Source organism: Ananas comosus, linkage group 9 (genome assembly GCF_001540865.1).
Source record: "Ananas comosus cultivar F153 linkage group 9, ASM154086v1, whole genome shotgun sequence".
NCBI classification, from domain to species: Eukaryota; Viridiplantae; Streptophyta; class Magnoliopsida; order Poales; family Bromeliaceae; genus Ananas; species Ananas comosus.
This window is the reverse complement of record NC_033629.1, coordinates 1,979,091-1,996,248: the sequence shown is the minus strand read 5'-3', so window position 1 is coordinate 1,996,248 and position 17,158 is coordinate 1,979,091. Positions and strand designations below refer to the sequence as shown.

General features: G+C 36.4%; 1 protein-coding gene across 3 annotated transcripts; it reads right to left on the bottom strand.

Annotated features, from left to right (window-relative positions):
• Positions 394-16,845, bottom strand: LOC109715216 (trafficking protein particle complex subunit 8). 3 transcript variants are annotated; one of them, XM_020240122.1, is made up of 29 exons: positions 16,594-16,845; positions 16,108-16,419; positions 15,875-15,969; positions 15,082-15,181; positions 13,976-14,080; positions 13,701-13,863; positions 12,390-12,507; positions 12,226-12,288; positions 11,557-11,637; positions 11,390-11,484; positions 11,133-11,283; positions 9,991-10,077; positions 9,596-9,715; positions 9,391-9,522; positions 9,185-9,282; positions 8,980-9,103; positions 8,787-8,894; positions 8,061-8,199; positions 6,649-6,759; positions 6,476-6,539; positions 6,308-6,383; positions 5,237-5,416; positions 5,054-5,164; positions 4,702-4,869; positions 4,449-4,607; positions 3,047-3,280; positions 2,270-2,425; positions 1,790-1,902; positions 394-1,417 (listed from the first exon to the last, which is right to left on the bottom strand). In XM_020240122.1, the coding sequence occupies exons 2-29, from the start codon at positions 16,265-16,267 to the stop codon at positions 877-879; spliced, it is 3,852 nt and encodes a 1,283-aa protein (XP_020095711.1). In that variant the 5' UTR covers positions 16,268-16,419; positions 16,594-16,845; the 3' UTR covers positions 394-876. The 3 variants fall into 3 exon arrangements, with proteins under 3 accessions (XP_020095711.1, XP_020095709.1, XP_020095710.1); XM_020240120.1 differs by having other exon boundaries at positions 394-1,423; positions 16,594-16,844; XM_020240121.1 differs by having other exon boundaries at positions 394-1,423; positions 16,682-16,844.

The window sequence follows — 17,158 nt, the reverse complement described above, 5'->3', positions numbered from 1 at the left end:
AAGTGCTGAAGAAATTCCGCTTCGCCAGAGTGGTGACGATCCAAGCAAATAGTGTCATCCCAGTGAAGCAAGCTATAGATCTTACATGCTTAATTTCTTCACCCCAGCAAGGATTTGCGACTGGCAAACCCTCAATCCGTTCAATGAGAGAAAGGAAATCTACAACCTTTGCAACAAGTAAGATTGCGAACCCAACCCACAGAATTGATGTCCTTACTATGGGATGACAATAGAGGCATTTGGCATGGAGCAGGAAAATATATAACTAGAATGAATGCACTATTATATAATCGATCAAGCAGTTGACATTTCAGGCTTTACCTGGATCAAATCTGCACAATTCAGTTGAAATCGACATCAACGGCGTCTGAGTCAATAAGACAACAGCACAAGTAGAAAAAATGGCCAAATAAATTTAATCCTTCACCAATAACGCTTACATTAGCAGTTTTGTGAGCACTACACAGTTGATCAATGATTCAATGAAGGTAACATATCACGATTTCTGTGAAAAAAAATTTAGATGGAATGATCGCTAGATACAGAACATAAACAGTGGATTGTTATATGGCTATTTTTCAGCACAAACACGGAATAAAAGTCCTGTCCCATTGAGCCCCGGACCAAAAAAAAAAAAGGGACCTAAAGTATAGTTGAACCAATAGCTAATGCCTGATTAAACAAGGTGTTAACTTTGAAAATAACACAAGAAGCTGAGCTAATGGTACCTGTACCTGGGAGCAAAATTTCGCCAATAGCTGAAGATATATTTCTCTTTCCTGTCATATTTGCCCATAATATACAACAATCACATAAGACAAAACCTCCCATATGAAAAAATTTTGAAGTAAGATCTGAAGCAGCTTTAGGGTCTCATTAAGGAGCCTGCAGAACAGTAAGATAAAATGGGTGCCCTTGTCCCAAGCCTGAAGACGACTTATTTTTCACTTCATCAGTTATTCCTTCCCCCTGTGGTTGTATTTTCCAATGCAATTCATAATTTGATAAATTATATGTTCCAGGTGAGAATACAAAGATTTTGAGAGGTAGTTTGGCTGTAGATGCTGGCTCCATAGCAAGTTGAGTGGAACTTAATGCGCTCCAAACAAAAGGGGGAGTGCTTTCACTTAATCGCTTTTGAGAACGGCTCCCTTGGACATTAGAAATAAGCTTAATGTCATTTGTTAAAGAAACATCATACCATCCTCCCTGATCGTTAGAATTATCAGAGAGATGAACTGCATCACTGGATTGGGTCGTCTCTAGCATGCTGTCAAATGTTGCAACTCGGATAGAGACGAGACTATTAGAACAGTTGTGGATCGTCAACTGCAGATCAATCTCGCAAAAAGAACTTGAAAATTCATGATAAATTGTTCGAGGTCCATCCATTAGCCACCAAATTGGGCTAGTCCTGCTGATACTGAGAGAAGAATAAAACATTAAAAAAAAAAAAAAATACAAGGCCCTTGAAGCTTCAAAAATGAGAGAAAAAAAAGAAAAAAAGGAAAAGAGAGTGATTTGGAAAAGGTCCTGGGTCTAGTTCTATATCTTTTGGATTGAACCCCACGACTATAGTAGTAGTAGACTTTAGTCTGAGTCCATTTGAATATAACTGACTCCGTACCAATTCTTTGGGATGGGAGAGTACTTAGTTGACTGAAAATTTAAATAAAACAGAATCTGCCTAAATCAAACAGTAGTCATCTATATAGTTACGGGGTAAGCATACATTCTAGCCAAAACAGAAAAAGGAAAAGGAAAGCTTAAAGAAGATTCAAGCTCTTGCCTGCAATGGCATGCATGGTTAGATAGCAGCAGCTGGTTTGGTCCTTCCTCTGAATCCAAGTTACTACTTACCATCTTTGAAATCATGATGAAATCAAGAAGGCTCTGATATCCCTGAACCATACAGAAAGAGTCGATGAAATCAGTCAAAGCGGAATGTTTATTAAGAGCAGAGCAGCTTAATTTTATGAAATGCATGAGTAACATTCAAGTTTGCTGGAGTGAGGCCACATGATTTACGATTAATTAATAACATATATCAATAATAAGTTGGACCCCCCTATATGGATGATATTGAAAAAAATGGACCGGAAATGGAAATATTAAACATTGATCTAAACTAAGTGGTGATAGGCTAAAGCCACTACTGAGAAATGTCCAAATACCATGCATCCACAATGCAACATCAGATATAAGTTCTACAGGTATTTAGTGAGATCAATAAGCCTCGGTTATCTAATTTGGAAGGAGATGTCTGTACCTTCACTAACTTTCCCTGGTGATACCTTTCTTGATAATGAAAATCAGACAAAGGTGACCTTGATACATCTAGTAGCATATCGTTGCTGATCGCAGACGACAACAGCATATCACTTCCTTGGACAGACTCCTCATTCTTTTCACCTGTCATTAGGACCTAATAGGCATACGCATACAAGCTCATAAGACAAGGAACAAAAGAATAATCCGGGGCATTCAACATCACAAATGTAATCAGCAACGAAAACATTGTGTTAAATGAGAAAAGGTTAAATTGTAGAAAACCCCTGCAAATAGCGTCATTACAGTTTCTCTTCTGAAATATAAAAAACCAACATTCAGCAATGTAACATTTAGACCTTTAGCACTTCAACCCCCTTCCTGTCACATTTTTCATTCACGTACTGCTCTGTAGCCTTAAAATATGAACCTCGAAACCATTCTATGATTTTTTGACAATTCTTCAATATTTGACAATTCTTCAATGTAAAATGTGACAAAAGGAGGTTAAGTGATAATAGTCTAAACATTTATTGGGTTTAGATGTATGTTTTTCTATCCCGGGGGGTCAAAATGCAAATGGCTCTATTTTCAGAAGGTTTGTCTTCGTATTAGCCTCAAAAAAAAATTTGTTAATCAAATATTTAACAGTTTGTGGAAATGGGCCAACAAGACAACTACTTTAAGACATGGTCAAATAAGATTCTGTATTCCTGCATGAGACTATCTATTTAAAGTAGATTAGTTTAACAGTGGAATTAATAAAATGCTCTCAAACCTTTAGCTTAAAGAAGCATGATAATGTCTGGCCCGCAAATATTTCTTGCATGGAGCAGATAGAATTGCAGGAAGGTAATGCTGATATCACCAACTGATTGCCAACACATGACAATTGATGCAGTAAGAATGTCTCCGAAATGGTTCTATTAACAACGTCCATACGCACAAAATACTCTTGTAACCTTGACGGCCATGGGCTGATCAGGAATGAAATATCTAATGACGGCAAAACCTGTCAAAATAAAGGGGACATTACTTGGAGAACAAGACAAAGCTGCCAAATGGTGATTATACTTTCATAGCATGAAAAATAGTACCAAAACAGCCCACTTAATAAAGAAATAAACTCAATAACGGCAAGCAACAGAAATAGGTAAAGATAGTTGATGGAATACCTTTCCAAAATGATCTAATTATCTACTTCATGAAGAAAACAATCAGTATGTACATAAAAAGAAACTACATCCACTTGTTCAACCATTTTTCTCACACTTAATCAAAGTTTCTTTCCCTCAATCTTTTCTACTGCATGAAAAAGTCAATTCCAACCACACTGCAAAAGGATTTGCCAATTCAAAAAAGCAGTCATAATTTTTTTTCCTTCCTGTTTTCTCCTTTCTTTTCAATTTTTCAAGTTTTAACTATTAGCTACAGGTATCTATAAACAAGTGATTTCCAAATTAGCTTTCAACTTACCAACTGATGGCTGCATCTATGTTATGTCTGACCTGCCGGTTGTGCTCAATTTCAAAAAAAATTTGCCAACAGGACTGGATATATTCCCTTATTACTTTGTTTTTTTTTTCATCTTTATTACTTCGTATTACTGAATACGTGAAGAAAAAAATGGTATTAGGGCCAGATGTGGGCAAGCCATGTGCATGCCTAAATCACTCAATTGCTCCGAAGAATAGAGGCTGTTATGAAGAATGCCAAGAGATAATTATGCAACCTAACCACAGTAAATTTATGAAGACTGAAAACTTCTTGGTGACACGTATGAGTACACAAAAAAATAAGCACCAGTATCTCTCATTCTTTGCTCAGATTCCTAGAATGAAATGAACAACACAAAAGTCCACAATGCCAAAATACATACACATTCAATAATGGAACCACTGTCTAAATTTATTACGCAGTGGCTTATGGAGCAAATAACTAGGGTACCCACTTCCTCAAAAAGTTGAACTGGTACCAGCAAGAGTTCCACAACCTTCTCTACCAGGCATTGAATCCACCAGAGAGCAATTAAAATAACTCATTCAGTCAATTTATTCCAACAAATCTCAGTTCTCAATGAAAAAGTACATTAGGTTCAAAAAGTTGCACCTAGGTGATTACTTTTAAACATACCGGAAAATGTACCCTATAAAACATGAATTTTTTAATAGAAATATTACCTCCAAATTGTAATTCATGCGCAGTGTACGGTATGTCATGTCACTAGAACCACCTTCCATTTCATAGTATATTGACATATAAAGAGATATATTTCCAGAAGACCCAGAATGAAACCAAAGAGGCCATGAGAATGTTTCGCCGCCTCGAATAGTAACATCCTGTATAAAAAAAGTGAAAACAAATTTAAAAGATTATAGACCAACTTTGTAGTAAGATTGAAACTAATGATCGTATTCCAGAATTTCTCCTCACATTTGGAAATGAAAAGAAGGCACTCCTGGATAAATTTTTAGCATTTCCTGACGCATCCTTGTTTTCCATTTGTCTCTGCTTTTCTAAGCATTGAGGAAAATCCTCATGAATGTCCGCAGAATTAGCGGGAATCAAGAATCTCGGATGACTTACTTTCATCCTGATGTTCTGCAAATTTCAGGAAGATTTTATTAGTTTTTTACGACAATTTACCAAGAATATAGCGAATTTTACTTTTCTTTTACATAGATGATTTACAAAAATTGCTTGGTTAAATATTGCTTCTAAGACAAACTTAGAAAACAGTAAAGGCAAAAAAAAGGGTAAAAATATTAAATCATGATGATCAGACCTTCAGAGAATATTCTGAATGGTTTCTCAGACTCAGCATGAGAAGCCGTAAGTCACCCGCAAATGTTTTTGTTGGAAAACCATCAACACGTCCCTCAAGTTTTGGTATGCCCTAATTGTAAAAAAAGGAGTTACTACTTAGATCTTCAAACAAAAGTGGATTAAGAAAGTGGAAGGCACTGACCTTTATCACAATTAAATTCAGGCTACTCTTCCAAGAATGCTTTGATCTCTTCCCTTTCTTGTGTTTCTTCTTTGCATCAGTCTCAAAGTGTTGATAACCGACCACCGAATCTGATAGAGTCCACCTCAACCCAACTAATTTTAGAACACCTTCCACTTTCGGAGTAACTTCAAGTTGTACCTGAAAATCAACACAAGCAAAATGGAAAAATTAATGCAGTGAAAATGGCTAAATTATATCAGGGAAATCAAATTCTGATAAGTACAGAGCAACAGTAGACAGAGTAGCTATAAACATTGCCTAACTATTAGAAAAAACAGCTACATAGAAGAAAATTCTCCTCAATCTTTCCCAACCAATAAACATGGAGGCTACCGAGCTGTGAGACATAAATGTCGACCATGAGTGAATATGCAAACATAGCAGGACATATCATATATTTTACTTCCTTTATGAATTAAAGCATGTGCTGGAAATTATATTTGATGCTATTGAATGTTTTTCCTGGGCAGATGATTGGTGGTTGAAGATTGGTAACTAAAACAAAATGAAGCCTGTGGCCCATAAACGACTGGCATGATGGGCTTCACAGGGCAAAGGTTGTCGCACCTATATTCACAGTACAAATCAAACTTTGATACACAGTGTGAAGTTATGGACGTCAATCTTCTCCATATTTTTAAGTATCATAAATAGAAAAGTCGACACTAATTGGAATATGGCCACACTTCAATGTCTCATTTCGATATTACTGTACAATGACATGCTTCATGCCATTACTATTTTTTCTTTGGCAGGTCATTCTACAATATTTTCACAAGCATATTACAAGTGGAAAATCAAATTCAAGGAAGCAGTTCAGGTGCAGCATATACAAAAAAGTTAATTAAATCTGTTAATATTATAATTCTGGAAACTTAAGACTTATTGACCTAACAAATGAATTGAAACATTAACCAAGCATTAATGCCACAACTAGAAACATACTAGAAAGTAGAATCCCAGGATCCATAAAAAAATTCATGAAAAGGAAACAATAAATATATAGGAACTTGTTACTAGGAACCTTACCCTCTTGGTTTCACCTCCTCCTAATTCGACATCAATCTTTGATAAAGTAAAGGAACTGTTTTCACCTTTTTGATCGCTGCAATGATCAATGACAAGCGCCATTTTTATCCAGAAGGTTCTAGACAAATGATTCTTGAATGCAATAACATTAAACTAAATTAGATATACCTACAAAAGGATGTCTTCATCAAATTTGTATCTTCTTGAACTTCAGCAGATGACACACTTCGGTCTGCATAGTTGACAGATATATTTCCCCAATACACGTGAATTTGTTGGGGTTTTAACCAACTTTATTAGCACACGAAAATAGTTGCAAGTTTCATGGGTGAGCAACATACCAATAGTTGATGCCTCAGAACTTGCAGAGAGCTCACAGATAAGAGAAATGGAAGAAACAGATATTGAAATCTGCAAAGGATTTTTAAGCTCAACCTCCACTTTTACTGCTTCTGCAATCAATCAGATCAACACTTCATCAGTACATGCAAAACAGCCACCCACTATAGATTTATCGACAAAATTTTTAAAAGTTCCTCACTATTGTCAACCTTTTGCTAACTTTTTGTCAAATCTTTATATCTACTCCAACAGAAACATCTCACTATTGTCAATTCATTTTGCTAACTTTTTGTCAATTCTTTATATCTGATCCAACAGAAACATCTCACCATTAACAATTTTTCTGGAAAAAGCAGTGTGGAAGAGAAGACAAGAATCAATCTCAGCCAATGAATTAACCCTGTTTGGCTTCCTTAAATCCTTAGAAATCAAGGAATTGGAATTGTAGTTTTCTCAAATCCAGTGTCTAGAACAGCTATAGAATTCAAGAAATTTCAAAGAAATTGGTCGGATTTCCTATGATAACCAAATGCCATCATTTGAACTTTGAAGTAGAGTAGGGCTACTATACTATTATGAGTAGTGGGCTCTTAATACTCATAAGTTGTTTTCGATGATAGAGCTTCCGAATCGACGATCCACTCCGTTAAATATGATCTAGAGTATTTGAAACTTCTAGAAAATAAATTTCGTAATTTTTCGAAATCATAATAAAGTCCATCAAGCGGGCATAAAATGAATGGTCAAAATCGAACGACGTCCTAAAAATGGATGATCGGATTCTTTAATTTAAGATCGGAGTTATTGATCTTTATCTAGGTACTTAGTAGAATTTTCTATCAAAAATTCTACCTATTCCGATTCTTTTCCACCATTAAACTAGCAAGTATCCCATACCGGCCGTTAAAAATGGTCAATTTTGTGAGTTTTTGATCGTAAGGTAAATGATGTCGAAAAATTATGAAATTTAATTTCTAGCAGTTTTAAATGCTCTAAATAACGTTTAACAGTGTGGATCGTCGTTTCGGAAGCTCTATCATCGAAAACAACTTATGAGTACGAGGGCGATCGTACTCATAAGAGTATAGTAGCCGGACTCCTTTGAAGTAACACTTGGGATTTCACCCAAATTTGAATAGACTTCAATTGATTTCAGCCCAAAAGAAAAAAACCATTGAATTCAATTAAATGAAATTTCTATTTGGATAATAAGAGAGATAAGAAATCATTTTAATGTGCCTACTTTTCCTAGTTTACCCTTAATTTAATAAGAAAGCTAATATTACTATTTTAAGAAAGGATGCTTTTGGGTTACCGATACATTGTGGCTAACAACAAATGAAGTTGCAGAGGAAACAGTATTATACATTTTTCTATTAAAGGGACAGTTGAGAAAGCTACTGAACCCCACCTCCAGCCACACAAATAGAAAAGTCATCGTCTTTTCTGGAGGAGGATTTTGGTTGTGAATCAAGCCAGTTGGCCCTGACAGTAGACACTGGAACCATTTCTTCTTCCAAGGCTTGCCACAAACTCTCGGTGACATCAACCTGCTTAAAAGAAAAGTCAACAGCAAGCAAATGCTTAATTCTAGACATCCCAGAATATGCAAGCTATGGAATGTTAAGATTAACACTGATACTTGTTACTTTCTCTGTATCCAGAACATGTGTACAGAAGGATCATAGGTTTATACAGAAGCAACAAAATGCAATAAAAGTAATATTTCCATTGATATTAATTTGTAGCCAAAGTGTATTTAAAGATTCAAACAGTTGCTAGTCTCTCTATACCTGTAGTTGAGAAAGATATTATATTGAAATACTATATGATGGTTTTGCTGTATAGATAATCTAATGTGTGTGCTTTTCAACTGCACACTAGACTTCAGTGATGAAAAGCAAATACTAGACTTCAGTACAAACTGAGAAAATATCCTTGGCTCGAAGTCTTTGAGGATGAATTTCAAGAATAACTTGTGAAAAAAAGATCATATATAAGACCTAAGAACAAGCAATGATGATAAACATAAATGACCAATAATAACAACTGGAAAACTTCTTCAGACATCTCCAAAGGATAAAACATAAAGAAAAGGAAAAGAAGCAGGATAGCAGTAGAGTATGGATCAACTTACATCAGCAGTAGATGCATAAGTCCGATGATCTTCATAGACAATTTTGAGCGAAAATAAGTTGATAACAGGAAGTTGAAGCTTACATACATCAAAACTCTTTCCCAGTCTCTGAGGTACTCAAAGTCACAGACTGTCAGTATAATAGGTAAACTGTACCAAAACAAAAAAAGGAGGGTATATATTCATAAACTACCTGAACAAAATGGAAGAAGTCATTAAGGAAAGTGCTTTGTGTTGCCAATGACTGATGACCACATGCCAGAACCTCTAACATGTGGTTGATTGCCACATCAAACATCCCAAGAAATCCGTACCACCTGAACAATGCAAGAAAATAAAGTAAAACTGAAAGGAAAACCAGAAATACGATAAATACAAATTTAAAACTGATAGGATACCTTCCGACATTAAAATGAACATGATCATTTATGTAACTCCAGGCATTTTCGCTGTACACAAAGAGAGCATTTCTATACGCTCGAATAGCATGTTTTATCTGCACATCACACAAAGAATGCTTAGGATGGGCAAATCTACGACAAGTTTGTCTATCATTCATAACATTGTGAATTACTAAGAGAAATATGCAAGAAAAATTAGACACCTGATCAGAGATATAATAGCGATTGCCAGCTAGAATGAGATGGAACCCATACTTCCGCAATAGAGGTGGTTTGGATAACAAATAGCAGCCTGCTGCTTGCTCAAGCATTACGGCAGCATGCAAAGAAGGTTCCTGAAGAACAACGGTTGATCAATGGCAAACAAAAAAGGATCATCCAATCATACTTTCTAAATAATATAATTACCTCGATCGAAATACGGAAATAAACACCGGATGCCTCCCTATATTGTGCCCTAGCCTTGAGCATCTCTGCCCACCAGAGGCCACATCTGCTAGCATATCTCTGACCTGATGAACCAACTCTCTGCACATAGTTTTTCAATCGTTATCTAAGTGGATGAAAAAGGCAATTTAGTTACATTGGCAAAATGAGAAGTGTAATAAAAGACAAGCAACGAGAACTTGGTCTTAATACATCAGTAAAAGGTTGTAAAAAGGAAAAAGAAAGGAAATAAAACAAAATAATACATAATAAACTACTGCCCTTTTCTCCTACTCAGCTGCTCTCAATTTCTAAACATATTTCCCAAATTAACAAACATGTAAAGCCACTTCTACTGAGCTAAAAGAGGTATATACCAAATATGTACTGAAAGCATTTTCCATGCAGTACTCTGCTTCCTTTCTTGATTGATCCAGCATGAAGTAACAAAGTCCACTCATTTCCTGTGAGATTAGTACAAAGAAGTAACAAGGCAATTCAAAACTGAATTAATTAGATTACCAACAAGTGAGGAATAAGTGTTCAAGCTCCTATAGTATTACAGACAATAGGGAAGTGCTTATAAACAGAAACAAACAAGAAAGCATAAGAATGTACAGTACCTTAATCCTGCTCATCAAAACAGACTTTAAAGAGTAAAAGGCTGGTAGTCATGCAAACAGGGGTGGAACTGGGCCCGGGCCTAAACAAGGCCCGGCCCGATGGGCCATGTTTGGGCCGGGCTTTGGATATTAAAAATACAACTTTGGGTTCGGGCCGGGTTTAAAAATTTAGGCCCGAAAAAATTTTGGGCCTATTTGGGCATGTCCAAGCCCGACCCGAGCCCGACCCAAAAGCCCGATATATTAATTATCAAAATAAAATATTTAATTATATATATTATTTATCTATTAAAAGAAATAAATGATATAGTATATATTGTTATTAATGATATGTACTTATATATATGAGGATATATTATATATTAACAAAATATTTAGTTCTATATTATGATATATTTGATCTTAGATATTAATTTCTTTGATGTGGTAAAACTAAAAATAGGTATTTTATTTTAATTTTATACAAATAAAAGTATTCATATATTATATGATAGATGCATAAAATGGGCCTCCACAAAGCCCGATGGGTATTGGGCATTGGGTTTGGGCCTGGGCCGGGCCTCAATTTTAAAAAAAAATTGGGTAAAAGCCCGACCCGAAGCCCAACATTTTTTTTGGGCCGGGCTTGGGCATAGTAATACCCGACCCAAGCCCGGCCCAGTTCCACCCCTATGCAAAAATCAGGTATGCAGTATTTATCCAACAACCAGTAGCTGTTGGATCTACCTCAGGTCACGTCCTAAATTTGCTTACAAAACCAGTCTAGGGTCCCATTTACCCAAGAAATAAGCCAACCCCTAGCAACCCGAGATATGTCATTTGCTTTTAAGTTTGTTTTGTCCCACAGTAACATATTCAAAGTATTCTTAATGTAAAAGAATTATCAAGTCAGGTACCTGCACGCCAGCATAGCGTTTCCAAGCTTTATCGAGCTTGTAGTCTGTGGATAGTAACCGGTAATTTGACAAAGCAAGTTCATAGTCTTGCAGTATGAAGGCATAATCACCCAATATTCTAATCTGGGTCTCTATTGAGCTAAATGTATACCTGTTAGAAGGAATAGGGAAAAAGAAGAATTTAAGACAGTAATGTATATAAAATTTGGAGTTAAAAGAAAATGTAAATCCAATATTGCCAGCAATAGATCTCTTACGTAGAACCACTAGGGTCTTCAGGCAAATCATCTTTTCCTTTTCGCCACCACAAGTTCTTTATTTGGTTTCTAAAACCTTTCCTGGTTGTAGCTACCTAAAGAAAACCAAGAGAATTTAGAAAGTTGGCAACTGGCATACACCAATAGGGAGTAATGAAAGCACATACCTGCTGATTGAGGATGCGTATCTTCTGCTCCATAAATGGGATGATATGGTTAGAATTAAGATCTTGCATGAAGTCCTTTATCTAATCAAATAATCATTAGAGAAAATAAGTGGCTTATCTAGTAAAGGCACATGTACGTGCATCAAGGTTTTATGTGCCCATCAGCATGGGCTGTGCCCACCATATCATACCATACCATACCATACTGACAAGATATCTGCACTATAAGACCACCAAGCTGATGGCACGGCTCAACATCCTTTTTTCTTTGAATATAGTGAGTAATTATCTTATAAAGAGCAAAATATTTGATAAAGATATAAAATAAGCAATTAGAATATATCGGTGCCAAAGAAAATAAATATTTCATGTCATAGTGCGTCGGCACATAGGTATTTTTGTGACAGGCACACATCGGCATGGCACGGCACGGCACGACACTATGTCGTACCATGCCAACAAGTTCTAAGCACAGTCCCATACCACGACACTTAAATCCTTGATGCGCATTAAAACAAAATTAATCGTCACTCTTGTGTACAAGGCCAAAAGGGTGTTTTGGAAAGTAAAAAATAGTTCTCTCTCTTGCTTATCAATAATATAGCACTATTTAGATTAAAAAAGTTAGTACCATCCCACCATCTATAATGATGGTTGATGAACGCTCACCGATTTGAGATCTTCCAAGTTAAGGCACCGGGCAATGTCTTCTCCAAGGAAGCCATGAGTTTTCTGTACAGAATTGAGATGTAAATATACAATATATTTACTAAACACTTTTAGCACTTTTAGAAATCAAAAGGATTAACTCGTTTCCTCAATTGTCAACTTACATAAGGTACTGATGAAAATCCCTTGTTATTAACATCTTCTGTGGCAGAATTAATGCACAACAATTTACAGTCATTTGGACCGAAAGTGTTCCTCATTTCTGCTAAAATGTGGGTTGCCCTTTAGTAGAAAAAAAAAGAAATGAAACTATTATAATCAATCTTCAGAGAACAAAAGGCAATTCAGACTTGCATAGAAACTGAGAAATAATATCAGCAAAAGATTGAAAAATTAAAGTGATGACCAATTATGGACCATCTTCTTCACTGAACCTCCACTTTTTCCCTTGATGATGTAAATTTCTGAAATTTATTTACATAAATATATAGATGACACATAAGCATAAAAAACCTGGTATAAGTTCATAAACTCCACAAAATAACTATATTGATCTGTGAATTTGCAATTTATACCCTGTAATGGCTAGAAGGTCAAAACTAATTGATAGCATCTATAATCTATATCATGGCACCACCTCTTCTTCATGTCTTCCGTCCGACGCACCAATGCACGTTGTTGTCTTCATTATACTTTTTTTTCATTTTTTTTCTTTTCAGATAAAGTAAATCTTCAATTTTAAACCCATAGACGGAAAGAAGTAATGACAAAGTAAATCAGAAAAAAACATTAGAGTAATTCAGACAATTCACTAACCCTCAACATATTTAAACAGAAAAACTAGAAATTTCTTCTCTCGACAAAATTTAGAAGTATCTCAAAAGGAGACAAGCCAATCATTAGCCCCGTCAAGCAGTCAGTTGGAACAATAGCTAGCTATTGGTTAGTTGTTATTACATAGAGGTACAAGCTACACTAAATTGACGTAGCAGCCTACAGCCAATGACAGGAAAGAAACATGTCTAAGTGATATGCTGACAAATCATCAACCAGCACCATTCAGTTCAACCTCTGCTTCCTTTCTTCTATTTCACTTCATATTCTTGATCTAATTTGCTCCTTTGCATGATTCTTTCATCTACCACACTGCTGGTTAAGGATCAATCACAGAAGCTTCAGATCTTATCCTTAGAAAGAGAGAAGGCTCAGCGTAGATAATTAGGTCCAACTAATTGTCTTTTCCTGATCATTGTATTCCAATAAATACTGTGGCATGCCATTCTAGCACAGTATTTGAAACGGCTTATAATTTTCTTTTACCAAGAAAAGTACATAAACATGGAGATTGATTCGATGTCTCAGATAAGGCATACCTGGAAATTCTATGCTCTCATGAGCTCATCTAGTCTATTGCAGTATTCAGATGGCAAAGATCAAATACAATACAGAAAATGATGGAAGGCAAAGAAAAGTACTTCTCTGGTGAGCTATCTTGATTATCATGCAGAAGAACATAGTGCTTCAATATCTTTGGATCCATGAGACCATCATTGAGAAGAGAAGGCAACTGATTTGTGTTGAAAATATCGACAAATTTATTGATGGGCTGTTCATCCTTCGATGAAACAACTAAAAGGCCTGTAGGACAATTCAAGTGCATGAACTCAGCACAAATCAAAAGCTATCATGATGTTCAATAACAATAAGCTATTCTCTATTTAAGGACACTTTCCATAGAAACAAAGCTTACATGCAACAGGGTGGTCAAAAGTCTCATGCTCCGAAAAGGACAGAGTCCGTATAAGTTCTTTATTGAATGTTTGAATCCATTGTGGGCATAAATCAGATTCTGAATCTGCAAAAAGTATTAGTCAGCGCCAGTTATGTGGTATAAGGAATCCATTATTAGCAAAGATCTAACACCTTACTGGTTATTTTTCACAAAATTAACCTAAATTAAAGAGAGGAAATACGGATCAAAGGTGCCATTCCAAGGCTCATGGATAAATATACAGATGCACCTTTAAATGCAACACTTTGCCACAGATACATGCATTATGTGAAGATACAAGGATACCTAATCCTCTTTTTTTTTATTCATGAAGATTTAAGAAGATTTTAGCCTAGTTTGTGGATACTCTGGGAAAAATGAGATCAGAAACCATGTCTTATATGGATCTTTGATCTCACATGGGGCGGGATTAAGTATGGATTGATAGAATTTGTGCAGTGGGGCAACATTTTAAGAAGCAACAGACTGTTGCTTTTTGCACAATACACAAATTTCATGGCCTCACACAGCCATAAAGAAACAACGTTTTTTTCTTACTTTTGAAATCAGCTTTTGACACTGAAAAGATTCCTCATCATATCTTCCAAATATGTCCCCATCGTACAGCCATCTCAAGTTTTCTAATCCTGTTTAATATCAGATCACTTGTTGTACAATTCAACAAATCACCTAACATACTAATTAATGTATATTCGCTCAACATTAAAATTTTGTCACTTAAAAACAAAGGTAAGATGAACTAGTTGCATCTTGCTCACTATTCTTGACTAGTCCAATACAAAAACAAACATAGTTTGCTAGATCATGTAAGGTTGTCTAGTAGTAACAAAGTTATTCCCATAAGAACAGCTGCAGCAACTACAGAAAGATAAAAATTCAAGTCAAAAATGCTTTTAAGCCAGGCAGTCCATTTTCCCTTTTACCATTAATTTAATTTTAGAAGATACTTAACACAACATACATAAAAGTATCACTGTTGATTTAATTTTTAGAAGACAGTTAATACAAAATACGTAAAAGCTGAACAACAGAAGGTCAAATTTGCCAGAAGAGCGGCATCTCACTGCTAAGTACAGTTTCAAGTTGTGGAGGGTCGGAAAGCAAATCAGAAAGAGCCTTTTCACCAGAGTCATGAACAACCTGCTTCAAATGCTCTTTTGCAGCCTGTTTCGAAATAAGTGATCAGTCGTACAAGCTGCCATACAGCCAGCTTAGGAATAATATCAAATTCACAAGCAATAACTCATACAAAATTATGTGGGCCATTTTATTTTCAATTTATCAGCAATGCTCCTAATATGTAATCAGATACTCAAAAAGAGTGAAGGTGAATAGGGATAGTTTAAACATAATAGCACTGAGGAACACTTCAAGAGATTATATGTGGGCAACCGAGTGGCCAAAGACTGCCCAATGCCTCCAATTAGCAACTAGGGTTTCTATATCATGAGAGGTGAAAAAGGCAGCATTAGGGCAAGATATTGGATATTAGGATACTTTCTCATTTTTGAGTCAGGTTGAAAGGCATTATGATTCCACTGACACTATAGACATCATAAAGTCCATCTTAGCTTATCTCAGCTTTGATCTCATTCAATGGAAACAGCACTAAATAGTTCAAAATCAAAACCATTAATAAGGAAAAAGATTACCAATACTCCTCTAAATTTTTACACTCTGAGACACAAGTAAAAAAAAAAACAAAAAATCAACACTCTGAGAAACAGCTAGAAGCTTGAAAGGATCATTCGTCTTTCTATCCAAAAGATTACATAGAAATAACAAATTAGCAGAAGGAACTAGTTGATAGGCATACAATTACCGAAAAAAAAAACTAGCTATCAACGTCAACTTCACCTCGTAGTTTGGTTGCCGCACATCAGAAGCATAAACCATTCGTAGCTTGAACATCTGTAACCTATAAGGTTGGTCATTTACGGTACGAACAGGCACTACACAAAGAGAACACAAACAAGAAAATTATCAATTCAAGCTAATAGCAAGAATATGCTAATTCACAACGATTCATAAAGAAGCAAGAATATGCTAATTCACAAAGATTCAAAAAGAATACGAAAGAATCTCCGAACCATCAAATTTCTTGAAAACAGAGAATGGGAGGAGCATGTCGACGAAACCGAGCCCGTTCTTGCGGCAAGAATCTTCGACAAGAGGAGTTGTGAGAACCATGACCACCGGAGTTAGTTCTTCTAATACCAGCCTCCCCAAGTAAGTTTTCAGCGGATCCATCTTATAATATATAAATTAACTGGAATCCTCGCCTTCTATTTTAGGAGGAATGTGCTTGCGATCTAATGTCTAAGAACACTCCCAACGATAACCAAACCTTTTCATCTACATAAACAATCTTAGAGCCGGAATTCAAAACCAATTCGCTCAATCTGATAAGAAAACGAAAATTACAAGATTATTCAAGCAAAAACGTGCTCAAACTGCGTATAATTCAAGAGAGCAACGATGTAAGAACAACAAAGAAAGAAGAAGAAACTGAAACACTGATCAGATCTACTAAATTACCAAAATAATAAAAAAAAAGAATTGAGTAAAGCAATTACCGATCCTAGATCCAGCGACTAAATGTAACAACCTGGGAGAATAAGCAATAGTAATTAACAGGGGAGGCAGTAAAAATGGCAGCTTTACAAAAAATATAGGCGAGATAAGCGGCGGCAGCAGGTTGAGGAAGGCGAGCTTGACGGAGAAGTCTGGCGAGAGGCGGTCCGGCGGAACTCCGGCGAGGCGACGGGCTAGGGCATCGTCGGAGCTGAAGGGGAATGGGAGGATCGAGGTTGGAGGAGGAGGTCCGACCGATCTTGGTATTTGGAGGCGAAGAAGAGAGCTGGCGGGTCGGAGCTGCGAACCCCGGATCGGGGGGAAAAGGCGATCCCACTATCCGCCGGGTTGCGGATGGTGTGGAGAAGAACGAACCGGCGCCCGCTTACCATTTACTAGTGGATCGGGCGACCCAGTTCCTGGATCGGGTGTAAAAGGCGGACCCGATATCCGCCGGGCGGAGGATAATGCGATTAAGAAGGAAACTGACATCCACTTACCGCTACCAGAGAGCTTTGGACCTGCCAAGCCCAGACGAGGCCCAGAAACCGTCTGAATTCAACCCAG

Bases quoted from the DNA above. Each gene is read 5' to 3' on its own strand.
- LOC109715216 (XM_020240120.1), bottom strand. From the start codon at position 16,267: ATGGATCCGCTGAAAACTTACTTGGGGAGGCTGGTATTAGAAGAACTA. The intron at 11,638-12,225 runs GTGAGCGTTCAT...TTATTTGATTAG, and splicing joins ACTTGGAAGATCTCAAATCG to ATAAAGGACTTCATGCAAGA. The intron at 6,540-6,648 runs GTATGTTGCTCA...TCAACTATGCAG, and splicing joins TTCTGAGGCATCAACTATTG to ACCGAAGTGTGTCATCTGCT.